This window comes from Physella acuta, unplaced genomic scaffold (genome assembly GCF_028476545.2).
Source record: "Physella acuta isolate Inbredline_101_S28 unplaced genomic scaffold, ASM2847654v3 ptg001355l, whole genome shotgun sequence".
NCBI classification, from domain to species: domain Eukaryota; kingdom Metazoa; phylum Mollusca; class Gastropoda; family Physidae; genus Physella; species Physella acuta.
Window position 1 is genome coordinate 212443 of NW_026732870.1, and position 22693 is coordinate 235135.

Below are 22693 nucleotides of genomic sequence, written 5' to 3' on the forward strand. Positions count from 1 at the left end.
ACATCTTCCACACCAGTAATAACTAGATAAAGTAAACTGTCATGTAAGAGCCGTAGAACTGGTTGGTGACCTACTTACCAGCCCTATTAGCTATAACTTTTGTCTCATTACGACTTTGAAAGAACTTTGAAGAAAATCGGCGCGTTACCAGTTGACACATATACGTAAATTATATTGGAAGGAATCCATTCCAACACTAAAATTAAGAATAATTAAGAAGAAATACGAACGAAATGATTGCTATTTGGTACTCTATACATCATCACACTCTTTTTCAACTGGGTTTTGAGGACAAAACTTTACAAGTTTACTGCTGCAGTATTAAACCAGGTGGTAGCCATATCTAACTTGGTAGCAGCAGTGTCGAACCGGGTAGCATTAGCATTTATCCAGGTAGCAACAGTATTTAAGTGTAGACAGTTACAGAATTACCTAACCAGACAACTACCCGCGGCTATACAATTGCGCATCAGCGCTTTCATTTTTCACTAGCATTTCGTCCACCATCAATGATCGGAAGTTCCCCTGATGTCCATTCTTTAACGATGGCGTCGGGGAAGAAACTTCCAATAACAAAGTTCACCAGTACTAGCACTATGCTCCCAGCCATGGCACCGCGTACCCGCGACTTGAATCTGATCCTAGACATGCCGATGGACTGCAAGGTACCGACGATCCTTCTACCGACCCCGTACATTTCAGATCTAGACCGAAGAAACGACGCTAGAGTGCCACGGGCGATCCCAACTGAAAAAAAAAATGTTTCATCTGTTAGTTCGGTGTGTTAGAGGAGGTATTGAGTCTTGAATTTGTGTTACAGGCAATGGAGATGCTAAGTTTACAAACTTTATATATTTACGCCCCCTACCTTGTATAAAAATAGTTATTCTCGTTGGCGAAAAAGCCCCCCATCCCCCCCCCCCCCCACACACACACACACTTTAGGGCGCCTTAATAATGTCAAACGATTGATGTAGATAACAGTTAATTAAAAAAGGAGAGCAAAGTATAGTCTATTTCCCGAACTTTGTGCATAATGCAGTAATGCAGCTCAAAATGAGCTTTTTTATTTTTTATCCTACTTAGTTTGGCACCCCTTAAAGGTCGCTGCCCCCCACCCCGCCCTCCACTAGCTACACTTATGCTTATATTAATACAAAATGTCAAATCACAATTTTTTTTTTTAAAAACTGAAAATGGAAATTTTTAATTAAGTATAGGCCGACCGATAATTTTACCATAAGGCTGATTCATTTGTATCAGGACTATGGAAAAAATTAGCCAAATGCACAGAACTACCATACAATCTTTTAAAAAATAAACCTATATTTTTCACATCAATTACACATGTTATATAAGAAAATACGACTGGTCAGCTTTAGATAGAAATATTATGGTACTGCTACAAGTTTCAAATGTATTTTTCTGTTAAAATATTAATATTTAAGAAGATTTTTTAACTATGTTCTTAATAGTGCGCATGTTTTCTTTTCCCGCCATTTCTACTAGTAAAACCGGCACTTTAACTTATTTCTAAATTAAAATTTTTATTTTCAACAAAAAAAAGAACACAAATACAACCATTCTCAAATACAATGAAACATATTTAGTGTTTTAAATAGTTGTTAACAATCAGTGTTTCTTCCAGACTTTTTTTCTTCGGGGGGGGGGGGGGGGCTTTTGAAATTTTCGGGGGGGGGGGGGCGCTAGACTTTCTTCGGGGGGGGGGGGGGACGACACTGTTAAAAGTATATATTTTCTAAATAAATTATATAAATTTCATTTCGTTCGGGGGTGGGGTTGGGGGGGGGGGGCGGTAGAAAGAGATGCCTGGAAGAAACTCTGTTAACAATTTTAAGCAATTTCTTTTACAAGCAACCCAACGATATCAGGATATGGGTAAAAATACAAATTTTAGATCGTTATAATATGCCTAAGTTAATTTTCGTTTACCTTGCCTGAATCCTATAAGACTCAAGAATTTCTTTATAACCACTGGTAGGAAAAGCCACGAGTACAAGCCAACCAATGGTGCTAATGTGTTCAGTCGTCCAACACCAGCTAACATTAGCATTAAGAAAAATATTCTAAGGTAGGGATGCATACCTTTACTTCTTCCAAAACAAAGTCTGGAAGAGATTCGTATTTTTATTATATATATATATATATATATATATATATATATATATATAATATATCCAAAAACAAAAGTTAAACACATTCCTCCACACACTAACGCAGACACACATACACACATAGGCACACATATAGACACATCCACAAAAGTATCCACATGGATTCGTCATGCAGGCATACATCCATACATAACAATGTTTATTCCAGAATATTTTCTCCGGTGAGGCACTTGAAATTTTTGGGGAGGGGGGGGGGGGGGCGGACACTGTTAAAGGTATATATTTTCTTATAAAAATTCCATTTTGTTCGGGGGTGGTAGTCTTTCTTCGGGGAGGGGGGGCAGAGAAGAGATGCCTGGAAGAAACGGATACATAAATCTTGCATAAATATATCAGTCCATACATAAACCCCAAGCCCATTCACTCATGCATAATACTCACATATCTTCTCATTATAGATTTCTCTAGATCTAGATATAAATAGAATCTAGACAGTATTTATAAAAAAAAAACACCCTGCAATTATTTTTCAAGTTAAGATTAAAAGAAATAGTTATATTAATGTAAAATAAATTAAAATAAATACGATCTAGATCTACCTCTACCTTAAGGAATATAGGTTTCAAAAGTTAGCTGGACAAAAAAACCCTATTATTGTTTACTAGACGGCCGAATAAATGACGTGCTTAATTTTCTGTGATTACACATTTTATGCTCTTTTTCAGATGGCGTCATTGCAACATTTTTTTTTCTTTGTTTACTACTTGCTTGTATACTGAGTAGGCATACAGAGGAAAAATTGTAATCGTGCGAAATATTAGCAAATCTCGACGTTTAATAGGCTCAGTCGGATAAAATCAGTATGGCAAACTTGTCTGTATGTCTGTCTGTCTGTGTATAGATTGTGTGTATGTGAACACAGTAAAGCCCCAAGTACCGTTTCAGTTACGTTGATGACATTTTATATATTATTATAAGTAGACCTATTATTTTCAATTTGTCTTTATCTAACAGCTGGTGAGCGATTTCCAGAAAACGGAATTTGCGACTCACTCTAATTTTGGTTTCTGCAAAGCCGAGTTCAGAGTACCATTTCAGATGGATGGACAAAACTTCACATATAATAAATCGTAGAATGTATGCGCGCGTTTTTATCGTCTTTAAAACCATTAGTGGTAAACGGAAGTGTTACTTGAATTTATTTCCGTGACTACAAGACAAGTACCGTTTTGGTTTGGTTAGGAAGTGTTGTAATCGTACAAACAATATAAAATATTTTTAGTATTCGCTGTTTAACACCGCTCTTTCTATATAAGGAATGTAATCGTGCAATAAATCTAAATAAAAATTTTGATAGATCTCGAAGGTTTGAATATTCCCAAGTCGTAAAAACGCAGTTTTGCTATTTTGTCTGTTTTTTTTAATAATAATATTTAATGTAGGCTACTATGTGATGGCGCTTTAATTATTCTGACAATGATTTCATTGTGAGTAATGCATCCCCCCGGCTCGTGTTTAGTGGTTAAAATATGCTTTGACATCACCACTACGTCATTTACCCTTTTGTTAAAAATACCTTTATATAAGGCGCCTAAGAGATAGGTGTTCTCTAAAAACTCAATAGCAGAGGTGAGTTTTCTTATCTGCGCGAGCATCTGTTCAAATTTTTGTAATAGGACGCTAATGAAATATCACTAGTAACCAATCACCAATCACTGACCGGCGGCCCAGGCTACATTTGCTTCAACAGCACAAATAATCGCTGCTAGTTAAGAATAACAAACGACCATTGCATTACAATTTCATAATACATGATAAAATAAGTTGAAGATTGAGAACCATAAAAATTTGATTATTTATCTGTTGCTAATTTGGACTTATGCCTGTCCTGTCGCCTACGAAATAAATACAAAATTCGGATATTAGCAGATGCACGCGTAGACCTAATTCGGGCACTTGACGTAGCACACACACGCAAACATATATATATACATGTTTAGTTTATATAGTATAATAATATAGTAGTGGAATCTTTAATCCACGGGAACAACAACTAAGTAACTGATGAATACATTTTAAAAATAAATATCACGTGAAGGGAAATAACTGTGGAAATGTTTTGTAGCTTGCAGGAAATTTGAATTGCTTCCCTTTGTAATAACTTTTAAAAAAATATTCAAAGTCAAATGTTTACTTTCACCACCCTGCTTTCTGTATTTTTTATGCTTTTTAACAAAATGCAAAAAAATATATAAAAAAAATCCTTAATTTATGTAATTCTAATAATATGTATGTATCAATTGTTTATGGTTAAGTTTAGGTCTTCTATTGATTGGTAAATATCTCGACACATCATAGAATAAATATTTTGAATTATTTCCCAGTCTTAGGATGTAAAACCTCTCCTGTTTATTGCCTTCTTTATTTTTATTTTATGTTAATTTAGTCAGTCGCTAAATAACATACAATACATTTTACAACTTTTATACAGATAGCTAATCTATAGAACATGCCCGATCGTTGCTTTTTGAAAGATACATACAAGTGGTAGCGGCAGTGAGGTTTATTCAATTCGTAATAAAACAGATAGTGTTAGCTCCCTCACACGTTAAAGACAGTTACAAATACTATTGACGTTTCGACCCAAGGTCTTCGTCAGCACACAACAGTGTGGTTACAGATTAGACAGAAAAGACAAACAGTAACACAGTGAAAGAGAGAATCAGGCCTACATGTCTTGTATATATGTATGCACTGCTAAACAATATACATATATAAAAAGATAAAATATCCTAAAATTAAATCAGACACAAGAAAAATAAATTGGCGTTGGGCGTCAACAGGTAGAAGGGAACATCTACCCACCCTCACCACAACACCCCTAATTCACCTTCCCACCCCTTTTCAAAACTTTAATGCTCGAGTGACGGTGTGTGTTATATAAGAATATTTGAGAAAGTTTAGGGGGCGGGGGGTCACTCCTTTAATTCATTTAGTATAATTAAATCTACATCCACACACTCGGTGTATGATTCAAATATAAAGCCCACTTTTGGGCTGCAAATGAACAGGTTATGTTATATCTCACAGTTTGCGCTTGTGATAGACAGGGTACGTACAGCGACTAGTTTCTATTTTCTGAGCTATGGCCCTTTGATTTTCCGGCCTGGATTGAAATGATTTTTAAAATTCTCATATAACGAAGAATGTGGTTTATCTACCAATAATAAAAAAAATCTCATAAGGAAGAATGTGGTTTATCTACCCATAACTAAAAAATCTCATAAGGAAAGGGGTTGTAGAGGGTCCTTAATTTTTGTGACGGTGTTTGGTGAGGGGGAGGGAGGGGTGGGGGGGGGGGGGGGGTTCAGATTGTGTGACGTCACATTTTTGCATTATAAAAAAGATATGTTAGAAAACTAGTTCTAGCCGTTATTTCGCGAATTTAATAAATTGTAATAGGAATTGATTAAAATACTCTATAATCTATAATGACAGAGTTCAGACATGATTTTTGGAAAAATATCGATGGTTTAAGAAAAATTCAATTGTAATTTTGAGAGGGTGTAGACTGAGGTATGACGTCATATTATGGTGGGGGGAGGGGTCTGGCTTTTGTGACGATGTGTGACGAAGGGGAGGGGTGGAGGTAAAAATCGTAAAAAAGCGTGACGTCATTTATAGATGACCCCGAAAATGTGGTTTATTTCCCGATAATATGAATCGTTATGGCGCATCTGTTTCTTGCAATGTACTCTACATTCATGCAACTTCATGTAAAACACAATATAATAAACATACCTAATAATACAGTCTGTGACAGAAGACACCAATTTAAAAGACGATATTGACAGTGCATTGCCAGTCAAACGTAATGCTATAATTGATACAAATCTGGAACATTCTACATATAGTTTTTACTTTCTCGTATATACGAAGTATAGAGAAAGTATTGTAATCGTGCAAAAAATAAATCGAGTATTTGCAAATCTCGACGTTTTACACCTCCCTGAGTCGGAAAAACATAGTTTTGCAATCCTATCCGTATGTCTGTGTGTGTGTGTGTGTGTGTGTGTGTGTGTGTGTGTGTGTAAACACGATAACTGGGGTACCGTTACAGCTAGGTTGATGAAATTTCATAAATAAGTATTTTATCAAAATCGTAGATCCGTATCAACTTTTGAGCGATTTCCGATAACCAGAAGTAGAACTTTTTCTACTTTGAATTTTTCAAAAGCCTATAACTTGAGTACTATTTCAGGTAGATAAATAAATTTATAATGTAAGTATAATATCTAATTTTCTGCCTTCTGTAATATTTTGAGTTATTTCCGTTGACCGGAAGTAGTAATTTTTACTATTTCCGATTTCTCAAAAAACGCATGTGAATTTATAAAGTACTAATAATATTCAGCACTATTATACACATCTTTATTCTGCGTTCGCTTGGTGCGCAATTCTTTTTTCTATGAGATTTTATTCTATTTTAAAAATTTTAAGTATTTAAAATGGATTAAAAATCATCACTGTATCCCGAGTTCCCATCCCCTGTTGTTTTATATAACAATATTCGAGAAAGTTTAGGGGAGATAACTCCCGGTTTATTTGTTTTGTGAAACACCCGTCACACCGGATCTATTACGTGCATTACTTGAGTTTGGTCCTTGTCAACCAGGCCTTAAAGATAGTTATAAAGATTATCCCAAAAATTTAACTGGTCGGCATTTTAGTGCCAGTTGGTACAAGAAAAAAAACCATACAAAATGTGGTCGGGAAATATATTCGCTAGAATATTCGCTCAAGGAAAATAATATGATTTGTTTTGCCTGTTGGCATTTTAGACACAAGTCAGACACTTGGGGTGATCAAATATTGGGTTGTAAGAACTTTGCAAAATTAACAAACATGAAAACTCTGAAAGTCACAAGATTGCAGAGAGAGAACTTTTAATTACGAAATTCCGACTTTATAGAGACAGAACCATAATATGTGACATTTTAGCATCAGAAAAGAAGGAAATAGAAAAACACAGAGTAATACTAGAAAGGAATATAGACGCAGTTCTCTATTTGGGAAAACAGGGATTGGCGTTAAAGGGCCATAATGAATCCCAAGGTTTAGGAGAAGTTACATTAAATGAAGGCAACTTTTTGGAACGTATTAAGCTCCTATCTAAGATTTTCGTTGACAGAAATGCAACATACTTAAGTCCGGGTATGTAAAACGACTTAATTAAGTCTATATCAGCCCAAATTTTAAAGAAGATAGTAGAAGAAATTTAGATAGCTAGGTATTTCGCAGTGATTGTAGATTCAACTATCGACATTAGTAAAAGTGATCAATTTTCTTTGTCAGATATGTTATTCATCATGGAGACGCCATCGAAAGATTTATTCAATTTTGTGAGCTTACTGAAGCTTGTGCAGAGGATTTTTTTAAAAACGCTTCTTACAGCAGTCATAGATTTAAGGCCGTCAATGACAATGTGCTATGGTCAGTCCTACGATCAGAGTTTCTTCCAGGCATCCCTTATAATTTATATAGAAAATATATACTCTTAACAGTGTCCGCCCCCCCCCCCCCCGAAGAAAGTTTGCCGCCCCCCCCCCCCCCGAAGATTTCAAGTGCCCCCCCCCCCCCCGGAGAAAAAAGTCTGAAAGAAACACTTCCTACGATGGAGCAAACACCTGTCTGGTGAAATATTAGGCCTACAAAAACGAGTTAAAGAAATAGCTCCACATTCACTCTTTACACACTGATGTGCTCATAATTTTAATTTAATTATCATATATGCTGTTTAAGTAAATATTTAAAAACAGCTATTTTTGGAGTTCTGGAAAGCATTTATACATTTTTTACCGGAAGTCTACCTCGTCTTTCTATATTGAAAGAGGAGCAACGCAACAACATAGAAGCATTTTCATTAACACTGAAACGACTTAGTGATACAAGATGGGCTTCTAGAAAGACAGCAGTAGATTCTATATTGCAGAATTTATCAGCACTAGTTCTTGCATTGCGAAGATAAGTTGACGGTGAATTCAAATACTCAACTTCTAAACAGATTGCCGAAAGAAAGGGTATTCTTGTGACAATGGAGACCTTTGAGTTTTAAGTTGTTTTAATGTTCTGGAAAAGAATTATGCATAAAGCTTTTAACGTATCCATTTATTTACAGAAGAGTAGCATTGATATGTTAACAGCCTTTCGGTAAATTCAGATTTTTGAAAATGAGATGAGATGCTGGAGAAATGAACTTGAATCAGAATTTGAGCCGATTGAGAACGAAGAAACTGAGCTGGCTGAGAAATGTTATATTCGTAGGGAGTATAAGCAATACAGGGTACACAAACGGAAAAGATTCCATGACGAAGGTGCAGAGGATACTCAGATATCTGACTCTAGGAAAAAATTCATTGTTCAAACTTATTTAGTGTCACTTGACTCTGTCATAACTAGTACAAACACACATTTTACGAGTCATTGTGAGGTCAGATTACAATAGGTTAGAATAGTCTCGAACTTAGGGGAGAGTGCGTGTGTGAGTTGAGTTCACCCTAGTATGTAGTAAACCCTGTATGCTATATATAGTGATCCCAAGGTCGAATGCGGGTATAAAAGGGCGAGTGAACGATTGTAGGGGGTCAGCGGTTAGTTGGTAGCGGTAAGGACGAGGGCTATTCTGTTATGTGAAGAATTGAGTGCAAATAAAAGTATACTATATGTGTCTCGAATCGTTGTTGAATTGAATCGAACCCGGACGTAACAACAAGGTTTCAAAATTTTAAAGATGTGTCTTCCAAGTTTTGTTGCTTAGACCCAAAACATTTAGCATTAGATGACAGTTTGATACATTTGGAGCAATTAGCAGTGACGTACTCGGATGTTGTTGAAAGTGGAACTGAAGTAGTGCAGGAATTCTTATCATTTAGAACATTTTTACCAAGAAGTTTTTTAGAGTAACCACAGAAAACAAGGGAGTTTCAACTGAAAATGAACCTCTTGAAATAGCGGTGACAATTAAGAGCATTCTAAAATTAATGATAGCTTGTGTTACATGTATCCAAACCTGTCCACTTTGTATCGTATATTTCTGACTTTACCAATTTGCAGTGCCGGAGCAGAAAGATCCTTCAGCCGTCTTAAACTCCTGAAAACATACATCCGTTCTACTAGGAACGAAGACAGGTTGTCCAGCTTAGCCGTTATTACCATTGAACGGCAATTAGCTTCTGATGTTGATTTAAAAGACGTAATTTAATGTTTCGCTAAAATGAAACCTCGTCGAAAAAGGATGTTGTAGTTCAAACAAAAGTTTTAGATTACCTGATACCTGATAAAACAAAATTGTTATCAAACGTGTCACATAGACCTTAGTAAAGTATTGTTGTTTCTTTTAAATTTAAAATGAATACCGTTTTGTGAAACTAATTAAGCAATAAAAATATCCCACTACAATGAAAACCTGGATACGCCTCTGCCTGGAACTATCGCTTAATTACACACTTAGTCCCAACTTATGACAACATTTGGTAGGCTGGAAGATTTTTTTTAACGTATATGCTAAATTTGTTTAAACTTTATTTACTTAACACTACAAGAGCAGTATTGTTTTAATTATTATCGCTAGGCTCGCCAACTGAGATTTTCTCAGCTCGATAACTGAAATACTTATGTATTGAAACTATCAGATACTGATGTGTTGGCTATTGATTTGCTTCAATAGATGATAATAGTTTCTTTAGCTGTACGTAATTTAAAAAAAAATTGTTTCTATAGTTTAAAAATGATTTCAAAATAATAGTTCGACTACTTCAAAGAGTCTGTACAAATTGTGATATGTTTTCTGTAATTAAAATATGAAGATTAAAGTAAGTAACTTAAAAACTGAAAATATAAGGCATTAATAAATTTGCACAAATTTTAAAAAATTGTATATTAAAAAGCAGAAAACGTGATTTCAAAAAATTAAAAAAAGGAATTACACAGAACTGAATTAAAAAGCTAATGAAGCCATACTAGAATGGTACTTATTTATTAACATTTTATTTCTTCATAAAGCGTGTGTTTAATTGTATCACTTTTTAATTAGAAACGTCTCATATGTAAGTACAGTATAGCTCATGTTAACTATTACATTAAAAATAAAAATCATGAAAATGTAATATATTTTTCGCGTTTAAACATAATTTACTGCTGTCTATACCTGATAGATAATACTGTTTAAAAACTTTCTACACAAAACATATCTCTTATGTATATGGCAATTACATACAATTTTTCCTCTTTTGTAAAAAACGTACATTATATTATACTTTAATATTAAACAACAGCAAGTGCTATCTTTTGTGTGTATATTGTCTATGATTGTAAATCGGATGATTGAAAAACTGTACTTTTTTCTTCATAAAAAATCTTGCTTGGTTTTGAATTATAAAAGAAAGCTAGTTACTTACATATTTTGTTTATTACATTTGTAAACTCGTGTCTGTGGTTTATTTTTTTAAAGATTTTTCTTAATGTCGTAGAATGTAATAGTGGCGAGAGTGGTCTCCCCAAACTTTCCCGAATATTCATATATAACACTACGCGGGATGGAAACTCTGAGGGTGGGGGATGGGAGCTCGGAAAAAGACAATATTTTTAAGTCAATTTTTATATAATTAAGCTTTATAAAAATAGAATAGAATCTTGTAGAAAAAAGTGTACACAAAGAGACCAGCAACATTAGTACATTATAAAGTACTATTACCGGTCACCGGAAATTAATCAATTTTTTAAAGAAAACAGATAGTTAGAATATTCTACTTATTTATGAAATTTCATTTATCAGAAACAGTACTCAAGTTACAGGCTTTTGAAAACTGAAAGAAGGAAAAGTTCCTCTTCCGGTTTTAGGAAGTCGCTTAAAAACTGATGCAGAATTACAAATTTAATAAAATACTTATTTATAAAATGTCATTAACCTAGCTGTAACGGTTGTTGCGTTCACAGACAGACACACACACACACACAATTGCAAAACTAAGATTTTCCGATCCAGGAAGCAGTGAAAGTTGAGATTTGGTTAAATCTCGATTTTGATTTTTCGTATAAGAGAAAGTAAAAATTATATATTTAAAAAAAAAAGTCAGTTACATGACTGCAGTGAAGGCGCTATTTCATCTTACTGTTATATAAGAATATACGAGAAAGTTTAAGGGAGATCACTCCCGCTTTATACGATAAATAAGCATTAGTATAACTTTTCAAATGTGTAATTCTCTTTAATCCCGTCATACAATTGGACTGCATTGCTTACATTTTCCACCACCGTTCCCTCCAAGTCGACAAAGTCTTCATCGTTTGCGTGCAAATATTCAATGGCAGCGTCGGGTAGAAGAGGTACCAGAATAAAATTCGCCAGTACTAAAACTATATTTCCGGCTATCGCACATGCTATCGATAACCTAAATCTTTTATTAGACATGCCAGTAGACTGCAAGAAACTGATTAACCTTCTACCGACCCTGTACTTGTCGGCTGTGGAGCTCAGAAATGACGCCAAGGTGCCATGGACGATTCCAACTGAAATAAAGAACTTTATCTGTTAGTTTGTTGTGTTAAAGGGGGAATCTAGTCTTTGTGTTGTTGTGTAGAGGTTTTGTGATCCATTCTGGCACCAGGGGAAACTTCCAATCTGGCGCCACCCAAATGTATAAGTATATATATATATATATATATATATATATATACTAGGCATACTGCCTAGCTTCGCTTAGGTTTTAAAAAGAAAAAGCAATTGAATGATTAATTAATAGGTGATTGGCTGTTATGTTAAATGCTTAGGGCCTAAATTTATACAGTGGAATAATTACAACGCAAACAAATATTGATGGAATATTCGCAAACTTATTACTCGCAAGGTTATTAAAACTAAAAGGGCTTTCTTAATAGTATCAATCAAATATTATATTAAATTACTTTTGCAATTATATTTTACAATTTCAGTACAATGCAAAACGTAATTTGTAACAAAATATGTATTTAAACAATGCTATACTTTATGATTTTTGTTTCTTTTCTTAAAAAGAGTATACAAAATATAAAAAATTATTACATTAAAAAGTTACCTCCCCTGTTCATAGACCAAATGACAAAAATTCGTAATAGAGCTCATATAAAGAGAATTTCTCTCGCGGTCACTTTTTAGCCCTCGTCGAGGGCTTTGAGCGAAACCGACAGTTTTCCCTTATAGTCAAGCCATTTACCTAAAAGCATGCAAAAATTAGCCAGATGTATAGACTGTAAGTGCCCTCAAATCCGTTTTGAAATCACCCTCTGTTTTTCCCATAAAATACAAAGATTATATAGGGAAATACGACTGGTCAGTTTTGACCCATTTAACGAATTTTCCCGGACATGGCGAGTTTTTTGTGACACCCTGAGGCGTTCTCCTACCACCTCACAAAATTTCAAGGGGGGTCGTAGGAGGAAATTTTTTTTCGTAATAGACCTCATATAAAGAGAATTTCACTCGCGGTCACTTTTTAGCCCTCGTCGAGGGCTTTGAGTGAAACCGACAGTTTTCCCTGAAGATCAAGCCATTTACCTAAGAGCATACAAAAATTTAGCCAGATGTAAAGACGGCAAATACCCTAAAATCCGTTTTGAAATCACCCTCTGTTTTTCCCATAAAATACAAAGATTATATAGGGAAATACGACTGGTCAGTTTTGACCCATTTAACGAAATTTCCCGGACATGGCGAGTTTTTTGTGACACCCCAAGGCGTTCTCCTACCATCTCACAAAATTTCAAGGGGGGTCGTCGGAGGAAAATTTTTTTCGTAATAGAGCTCATATTAAGAGAATTTCACTCGCGGTCACGTTTTAGCCCTCGTCGAGGGCTTTGAGTGAAACCGACAGTTTTCCCTAAAGGTCAAGCCATTTACCTAAGAGCATGCAAAAAATAAGCCAGATGTATAGTGGTTAAGTGCCCTAAAATCCGTTTTGAAATCACCCTCTGTTTTTCCCATAAAATACAAAGATTATATAGGGAAATACAACTGGTCAGTTTTGACCCATTTAACGAATTTTCTCGGACATGGCGAGTTTTTTGTGACACCCCGAGGCGTTCTCCTACCACCTCACAAAATTTCAAGGGGGGTCGTCGGAGGAAATTTTTTTTCGTAATAGAGCTCATATAAAGAGAATTTCACTCGCGGTCACGTTTTAGCCCTCGTCGAGGGCTTTGAGTGAAACCGACAGTTTTCCCTAAAGGTCAAGCCATTTACCTAAGAGCATGCAAAAAATTAGCCTGATGTAAAGACGGCAAATACCCTAAAATCCGTATTGAAATCACCCTCTGTTTTTCCCATAAAATACAAAGATTATATAGGGAAATACGACTGGTCAGTTTTGACCCATTTAACGAATTTTCCCGAACATGGCGAGTTTTTTGTGACACCCCAAGGCGTTCTCCTACCATCTCACAAAATTTCAAGGGGGGTCGTCGGAGGAAATTTTTTTTCGTAATAGAGCTCATATAAAGAGAATTTCACTCGCGGTCACTTTTTAGCCCTCGTCGAGGGCTTTGAGTGTAACCGACAGTTTTCCCTAAAGGTCAATCCATTGACCTAGGAGCATGCAAAAAAATTAGTCAGATATACTGAGCTTAAGTACCCTAAAGTCTGCGTTGAAAAGACCCTCTGTTTATCCCATAAAATACAAAGATTATATAGGGAAATACAACTGGTCAGTTTTGACCCCTTTACGAAGTTTTCCCAGATATGCCGAGTTTTTTGTGACACCCCAAGGTGTTTTCCTACCACCTCACAAAATTTCAAGGGGGGTCGTCGGAGGAAATTTTTTTTCGTAATAGAGCTCATATAAAGAGAATTTCACTTGCGGTCACTTTTTAGCCCTCGTCGAGGGCTTTGAGTCAAACCGACAGTTTTCCCTAAAGGTCAAGCCATTCACCTAAGAGTATGCAAAAAATTAGTCAGATATACTGAGTTTAAGTACCCTAAAGTCTGCGTTGAAATGACCCTCTGTTTTCCCATAAAATACAAAGATTATATCGGGAAATACAACTGGTCAGTTTTGACCCCTTTACGAAGTTTTCCCAGATATGCCGAGTTTTTTGTGACACCCCGAGGTGTTCTCCTACCACCTCACAACATTTCAAGGGGGTCGTCGGAGAAAATTTTTTTTCGTAATAGAGCTCATATAAAGAGAATTTTACTCGCGGTCACTTTTTAGCCCTCGTCGAGGGCTTTGAGTGTAACCGACAGTTTTCCCTAAAGGTCAAGCCATTGACCTAGGAGCATGCAAAAAATTAGCCAGATATACTGAGCTTAAGTATCCTAAAGTCTGCGTTGAAATGACCCTCTGTTTTTCCCATAAAATACAAAGATTATATAGGGAAATACAACTGGTCAGTTTTGACCCCTTTACGAAGTTTTCCCAGATATGCCGAGTTTTTTGTGACACCCCAAGGTGTTCTCCTACCACCTCACAAAATTTCAAGGGGGGTCGTCGGAGGAATTTTTTTTTCGTAATAGAGCTCATATAAAGAGAATTTCACTCGCGGTCACTTTTTAGCCCTCGTCGAGGGCTTTGAGTGTAACCGACAGTTTTCCCTAAAGGTCAAGCCATTGACCTAGGAGCGTGCAAAAAATTAGCCAGATATACTGAGCTTAAGTATCCTAAAGTCTGCGTTGAAATGACCCTCTGTTTTTCCCATAAAATACAAAGATTATATAGGGAAATACAACTGGTCAGTTTTGACCCCTTTACGAAGTTTTCCCAGATATGCCGAGTTTTTTGTGACACCCCAAGGTGTTCTCCTACCACCTCACAAAATTTCAAGGGGGGTCGTCGGAGGAATTTTTTTTTCGTAATAGAGCTCATATAAAGAGAATTTCACTTGCGGTCACTTTTTAGCCCTCGTCGAGGGCTTTGAGTGTAACCGACAGTTTTCCCTAAAGGTCAAGCCATTTACCTATAAGCATGCCAAAACTGAGCCAGATGTAAAGAGGGTAAGTGCCATAAAATCCGTTTTGAAATGACCCTCTGTTTTCCCCATAAAATACAAAGATTATATAGGGAAATACGACTGGTCAGTTTTGACCCATTTCCCGATTTTTCCCGGACATGGCGAGTTTTTTGTGACACCCCAAGGCGTTCTCCTACCACCTCACAAAATATCAAGGGGGGTCGTCGGAGGAATTTTTTTTTCGTAATAGAGCTCATATTAAGAGAATTTCACTCGCGGTCACTTTTTAGCCCTCGTCGAGGGCTTTGAGTGTAACCGACAGATTTCCCTAAAGGTCAAGCCATTTACCTATAAGCATGCCAAAACTGAGCCAGATGTAAAGAGCGTAAGTGCCATAAAATCCGTTTTGAAATGACCCTCTGTTTTCCCCATAAAATACAAAGATTATATAGGGAAATACGACTGGTCAGTTTTGACCCATTTCCCGATTTTTCCCGGACATGGCGAGTTTTTCGTGACACCCCAAAGTGTTCTTCTACCACCTCACAAAATATCAAGGGGGGTCGTCGGAGGAATTTTTTTTTCGTAATAGAGCTCATATAATGAGAATTTCACTCGCGGTCACTTTTTAGCCCTCGTCGAGGGCTTTGAGTGTAACCGACAGTTTTCCCTAAAGGTCAAGCCATTGACCTAGGAGCATGCAAAAAATTAGCCAGATATACTGAGCTTAAGTATCCTAAAGTCTGCGTTGAAATGACCCTCTGTTTTTCCCATAAAATACAAAGATTATATAGGGAAATACAACTGGTCAGTTTTGACCCCTTTACGAAGTTTTCCCAGATATGCCGAGTTTTTTTTGACACCCCAAGGTGTTCTCCTACCACCTCACAAAATTTCAAGGGGGGTCGTCGGAGGAATTTTTTTTTCGTAATAGAGCTCATATAAAGAGAATTTCACTCGCGGTCACTTTTTAGCCCTCGTCGAGGGCTTTGAGTGTAACCGACAGCTTTCCCTAAAGGTCAAGCCATTGACCTAGGAGCATGCAAAAAATTAGCCAGATATACTGAGCTTAAGTACCCTAAAGTCTGCGTTGAAATGACCCTCTGTTTTTCCCATAAAATACAAAGATTATATAGGGAAATACAACTGGTCAGTTTTGACCCCTTTACGAAGTTTTCCCAGATATGCCGAGTTTTTTGTGACACCCCAATGTGTTCTCCTACCACCTCACAAAATTTCAAGGGGGGTCGTCGGAGGAATTTTTTTTTCGTAATAGAGCTCATATAAAGAGAATTTCACTCGCGGTCACTTTTTAGCCCTCGTCGAGGGCTTTGAGTGTAACCGACAGTTTTCCCTAAAGGTCAAGCCATTGACCTAGGAGCATGCAAAAAATTAGCCAGATATACTGAGCTTAAGTACCCTAAAGTCTGCGTTGAAATGACCCTCTGTTTTTCCCATAAAATACAAAGATTATATAGGGAAATACAACTGGTCAGTTTTGACCCCTTTACGAAGTTTTCCCAGATATGCCGAGTTTTTTGTGACACCCCAAGGTGTTCTCCTACCACCTCACAAAATTACAAGGGGGGTCGTCGGAGGATTTTTTTTTTCGTAATATAGCCCATATAAGGCGCCGGTCAGTCGAGGTCAGTTTTGACCCCCGCTCCGTAGACTTTTTGCCGAACCGTCACCGGCCCTCGTGTTCTATCGCCATAAGGCACCTTAGTGCCAAATTTGACGCGCCTGCGGCGCCGGGAAGTGCCCTATCGGGCACCCGACCACTTTGCTTTATATATATAGATATATATATATATATATATATATATATATATATATATATATATATATATATATATATATAAAGTTCAATTCTGAATTTATGTAAAATGTTTGTCGTAGATTACAAAGGAATATAAGAAAAAAAGAAAAAAAAAGATACTTCTATGGATTCAAGTGTTAGATTTTTAAAGTGCTCATGGTCTAAATTTATGAGTTATAAAATTACTATTGAAAGTCTTTAAAAACAAATTTTCATTTTACATACTTAAAATAATACGTTTCAATTATGACCATTACATAAAATTAAAAAAGAAAAGTGTATCAACGTTTATAAAATTTCTAATTTTGTCTGAAACGTATTTGCATTTTGTCCTTTAGCACTCATTACGTACCTTGATTTGGAAAACACAGTTACTCCCCTTTTAAAAACCCATTAATTAAATCGAGGGGGGGGGGAGGGAGAATTCAATTTTTATTACTTTGTTTTTGGTGTTAGGAAAAAAAATAGGAAAAAAAAATTACATAATTAGCGGGGATGGATTAAGTGCAATGTCGATGGTATTTTTAATACTGCTTTTTATTTTTTCTACAACACATTTGGTCGCACCTTTAACAACTAGCTACGCCACTGAGGCGGTGCCCTGACTCGGAGCTTATATACATACACATATACATACATGCATATATATATATATATATATATATATATATATATATATATATATATATATATATATATATATATGTATACGCATATATACGCATATTAGTGGACTTTTCCACTTCTAAAGGTATCGCCTTAGTTTAAGGTGCAGTTTAGTCACAGAGTATAATTAGCATCAGTTGAGTTCTTTTTACCTTTCTTGAAACCTATGAGGCTCAACAATTTCTTTGCGTACACAGGTAGGTGTCTCGCCGAGTAGATGCCGACCAGCAGAGCCAATGGGTTTAGCCATCCAACAACAGCTAAACCCGCCATGAAGAGGATATATCTGAGGCGTGGATTCATACTTTGATTGGTTTTTAAAGATCCTGGGAGTGATGTGAGTTTTCAACACGTATTTAAAAACAAAATTTAAAAATTTTCATTAACACTCTTACACAGACACACACACACACAAACACACAGATATATCGCTAAAAATGGCGACACATCAATTCGTCCATCTTTATATTCGTACATATGTTTATACATATATGAATACATAAATACATCCATACACACAACTTGCATCAATACATCAGTCATTAAAATAAAATCCACCCCTTTCATCCACTCATCCACCCAACTATTATCCATCCAACCATCATCCATCCAACCATCATCCATCCAACCATCATCCACCCAACCATCATCCACCCAACCATCATCCACTCAACCATCATTCTGCCAACCATCATCCACCTAACCATCATCCACCCAACCATCACCCATCCAACCATCATCCATCCAACCATCATCCACCCAACCATCATCCACCCAACCATCATCCACCCAACCATCATCCACTCAACCATCATCCACCTAAGCATCCTTCTGCCAACCATCATCCACCCAACCATCACCCATCCAACCATCATTCATCCAACCATCATCCACCTAACCATCATCCACCTAACCATCATCCACTCAACCATCATCCACCCAACCATCATCCTGCCGACCATCATCCACCCAACAATCATTCTGCCAACCATTATCCACCCAACCATCATTCACCCAACCATCATCCACCCAACCATCATCTACCTAACCATCATCCACCCAACCATCATCCATCCAACCATCATCCACCCAACCATCATCCACCCAACCATCATCCACCTAACCATCATCCACCCAACCATCATCCACCCAACCATCATTCTGCCAACCATCATCCACCCAACCATCATCCACCCAACCATCATCTACCCAACCATCATCCACCCAACCATCATCCTGCCGACCATCATCCACCCAACCATCATCCACCCAACCATCATCCTGCCTACCATCATCCATCCAACCATTATCCACCCAAGCATCATCCACCCAAGCATCATCAACCCAACCATCATCCACCCAACCATCATCCACCCAACCATCATCCACCCAACCATCATCCACCCAACCATCATCCACTCAACCATCATCCACCCAACCATCATCCACCCAACAATCATTCTGCCAACCATCATCTACCTAACCATCATCCACCCAACCATCATCCACCCAACCATCATCCACCCAACCATCATCCACCCAACCATCATCCACCCAACCATCATCCACCTAACCATCATCCACCCAACCATCATCCACCTAACCATCATCCACCTAACCATCATCCACCCAACCATCATCCACCCAACCATCATCCACCCAACCATCATCCACCCAACCATCATCCACCCAACAATCATTCTGCCAACCATCATCCACACAACCATCATCCACCCAACCATCATCCACCCAACCATCATCCACCCAACCATCATTCTGCCAACCAAAATTCAACCAATCATCATTCTGCCAACCATCATCCACCTAACCATCATTCTGCCAACCATCATCCACCCAACCATCATTCTGCCAACCATCATCCACCTAACCATCATCCACCCAACCATCATCCACCTAACCATCATCCACCTAACTATCATCCACCTAACCATCATCCACCCAACCATCATCCACCCAACCATCATCCACCCAACCATCATCCACCCAACCATCATCCACCCAACCATCATTCTGCCAACCATCATCCACCCAACCATCATTCTGCCAACCATCATTCTGCCAACCATCATCCACCCAACCATCATTCTGCGAACCATCATCCACCCAACCATCATTCTGCCAACCATCATCCACCTAACCATCATCCACCCAACCATCATCCACCCAACCATCATCCAACCATCATCCACCCAACCATCATCCACCTAGTCATCATCCTCCCAACCATCATTCTGCGAACCATCATCCACCTAACCATCATCCACCCAACCATCATCCACCCAACCATCATCCAACCATCATCCACCCAACCATCATCCACCTAGTCATCATCCTCCCAACCATCATTCTGCGAACCATCATCCACCCAACAATCATTCTGCCAACCATTATCCACCCAACCATCATTCACCCAACCATCATCCACCCAACCATCATCCACCTAACCATCATCCACCTAACCATCATCCACCCAACCATCATCCACCCAACCATCATCCACCCGACCATCATCCACCCAACCATCATCCACCCAACCATCATCCACCCAACCATCATCCACCCAACCATCATCCACCCAACCATCATCCATCCAACCATCATCCACCCAACCATCATCCACCCAACCATCATCCACCCAACCATCATCCACCCAACCATCATCCACCCAACCATCATCCACCTAAGCATCATTCTACCAACCATCATCCACCCAACCATCATCTACCCAACAATCATCCACCTAACCATCATCCACCCAACCATCATCCTGCCGACCATCATTCACCCAACCATCATCCACCCAACCATCATCCACCCAACCATCATCCTGCTTACCATCATCCTGCCGACCATCATTCTGCCAACCAAAATTCAACCAATCATCATTCTGCCAACCATCATCCTGCCGACCATCATCCACCCAACCATCATCCACCCAACCATCATCCACCCAACCATCATCCACCCAACCATCATCCACCCAAGCATCATCCTGCCAACCCGCAAACCCATTTGCTTGTAGTCCGCGAACTAGCTTGTCATTTTTACTTTCTCGTATATACGAAGTATAGAGAAAGTCTTGTAATCGTGCACAAAAATAACATGAAATTTTGACAGTTTTCACCGTTTTACACCTCAGTCCTTCATCACATCCGGAGTATAGAGGACTTATTTTAATCGGGCAAAAATTATAATTACAAATATATAAACATGTTGTCGTTTTATGCGTTATCGAGTCGGAAAAACTGGACTTTGCAATTTTGTCCGTATGTCTGTGTGTATGTGTGTCTGTGTGTGTGTGTGTGTGTGTGTAAACACGATAACTTTAGTACCGTTACAGCTAGGTTAATGAAATTGTGTATATAAGTATTTTATCAAAATCGTAGATCGGTATCAACTTTTGAGCGATTTCCGATAACTGGAAGTGGCACTGTTTTTACTTTGAATTTTATTTTTAAAAAGTTCAATTATTTGAAATGGATTAAAAATCATGTCTATTGCCCGAGTTCCCATCCCCTGTTGTTTCATATAAGAATATTCAAGAAAGCTGAGGGGAAATCGCTCCCGGTTTATTTGAAATAAAGAAAATACCGGGTATTTGTCAAAATTATAAAAAACTTTGTTTAAAAGCAACAAACATGCCACTGAATAGCAAGTTTTTTTTTACGAAATATGGTGTTGTGTTGACTAATAATGTAGATAGATATAATTTATTTAATTTTTTTCTAATAGGTATGTTATAATAGCCTATATTATTTTAAATGTGTCGGAATTTTAGATATGTATTTATTTCTTTGCTTTGTCACTAATGTAGTAAAACAAATTTTATTTTGTGCAATAACTATTTTATATATCAGGAAGTTTTCTAAATCAAGTACAAAATCTAAAATATATTATATAGGCCTATAAATATAATTCACGGGAAACGGGTACCGATGTCTGGTAATTCAGTAATGGAGCTCAGAATAATTTTATTTTCCTACTCCGATTTAGCCTACATTCTATATAATTAAAGGTGATATCAAACGTTAAAATACGGTGGAGAGTACAACTCATTCTAAAACAAAAATACACAAGAACAAATAACAAAACCGGCCTCAAGTTTTGATTGTAAACTTACATTTAAATGACGTCAATCATTGAGATGTAGATGTCTAGATTTAGAATTTAGACATAGATCTAGTGTTTACAATCAAAATTTGCGATCGGGTTTCTTTTTCACTTACCTTATTCAAACATAGAATTGAACTTATCTCAAAGTTTTAAGTCACATTCATTCAGCTTCTGAAAATAAAATATTATTCCCATCATTGATATACTTACCTACTAACAGATTTAAATGTTTTGTAACTTCTTCATGGCATAAATACAAGATGGATAGCTTAAAAACTAAGATCATTAAAAAGTATGATTAAAAATTACCAAAAGTAAATAGGACAAACACTTTCAGTTTTAGAATTTTTAATCATAATTATTCGTTTATTTATTCAATAACGGTAACAACAGTAAGCACGGAGGCCTTTTTTCACATTGGCCGTTTAAAAACAACAACAAAACAACAAAAACAACAACGTAATAATAGCATTTAAAAAAGGAATTGAGTAGTAAAGACATAGCAGTAACTAAGCACTCAGTTTGGAATAAAGAAATAATATCACATAGTTATAATACAAAATGAGATAAAATTAGAATATGATGTATGAATGAGAAATGTTGCAAGGAGTCAGTTAAGGAGGTCATTAAATAATTGCTGTTTTAGTTTAGTGAAACAGAGACGTTCAGGCGTTTGGTTTTCTATTCGAAACGAAACAAAGCGTTTACTTTTTTAATATTTTAAATATAGTTTATGACATTTGTCCTTGATTATGCATACTTATTTTCATATTTGAAATGTTTAAAATGTTATTTATTCTGTTTCTGCGTCATTATTTGCCGTTTGATTCTTGTATATATACTTTTAATATTAGACAAATAAATTCGGCGGTAATGTTTGTGTCATTATAATTCATTATCAAAGACGGCAATATTATTGTGTATCCTTTTCGACAGTTGACTATCAATTATATTTTTTAAT

General features: G+C 36.9%; 1 protein-coding gene and 1 long non-coding RNA gene across 2 annotated transcripts; both read right to left on the reverse strand.

Annotated features, from left to right (window-relative positions):
* LOC131926972 (uncharacterized) lies at positions 1 to 2804 on the reverse strand. Its single transcript, XR_009383588.1, has 3 exons — positions 2741 to 2804; positions 1954 to 2129; positions 1 to 747 (listed from the first exon to the last, which is right to left on the reverse strand). It is a non-coding gene; the product is annotated as an uncharacterized LOC131926972 (long non-coding RNA).
* Positions 2805 to 10171: 7367 nt separating this feature from the next.
* LOC131926969 (uncharacterized) lies at positions 10172 to 21986 on the reverse strand. Its single transcript, XM_059282580.1, has 3 exons — positions 21943 to 21986; positions 17751 to 17924; positions 10172 to 11702 (listed from the first exon to the last, which is right to left on the reverse strand). The coding sequence occupies exons 2-3, from the start codon at positions 17899 to 17901 to the stop codon at positions 11371 to 11373; spliced, it is 483 nt and encodes a 160-aa protein (XP_059138563.1). The 5' UTR covers positions 17902 to 17924; positions 21943 to 21986; the 3' UTR covers positions 10172 to 11370.
* Positions 21987 to 22693: the final 707 nt, after the last annotated feature.

Coding starts and splice junctions, on each gene's coding strand:
- LOC131926969 (XM_059282580.1), bottom strand. CDS start 17,901: ATGAATCCACGCCTCAGATATATCCTCTTCATGGCGGGTTTAGCTGTT. Junction 11,703..17,750: donor CCTCATAGGTTTCAAGAAAG/GTAAAAAGAACT, acceptor TCTTTATTTCAG/TTGGAATCGTCCATGGCACC.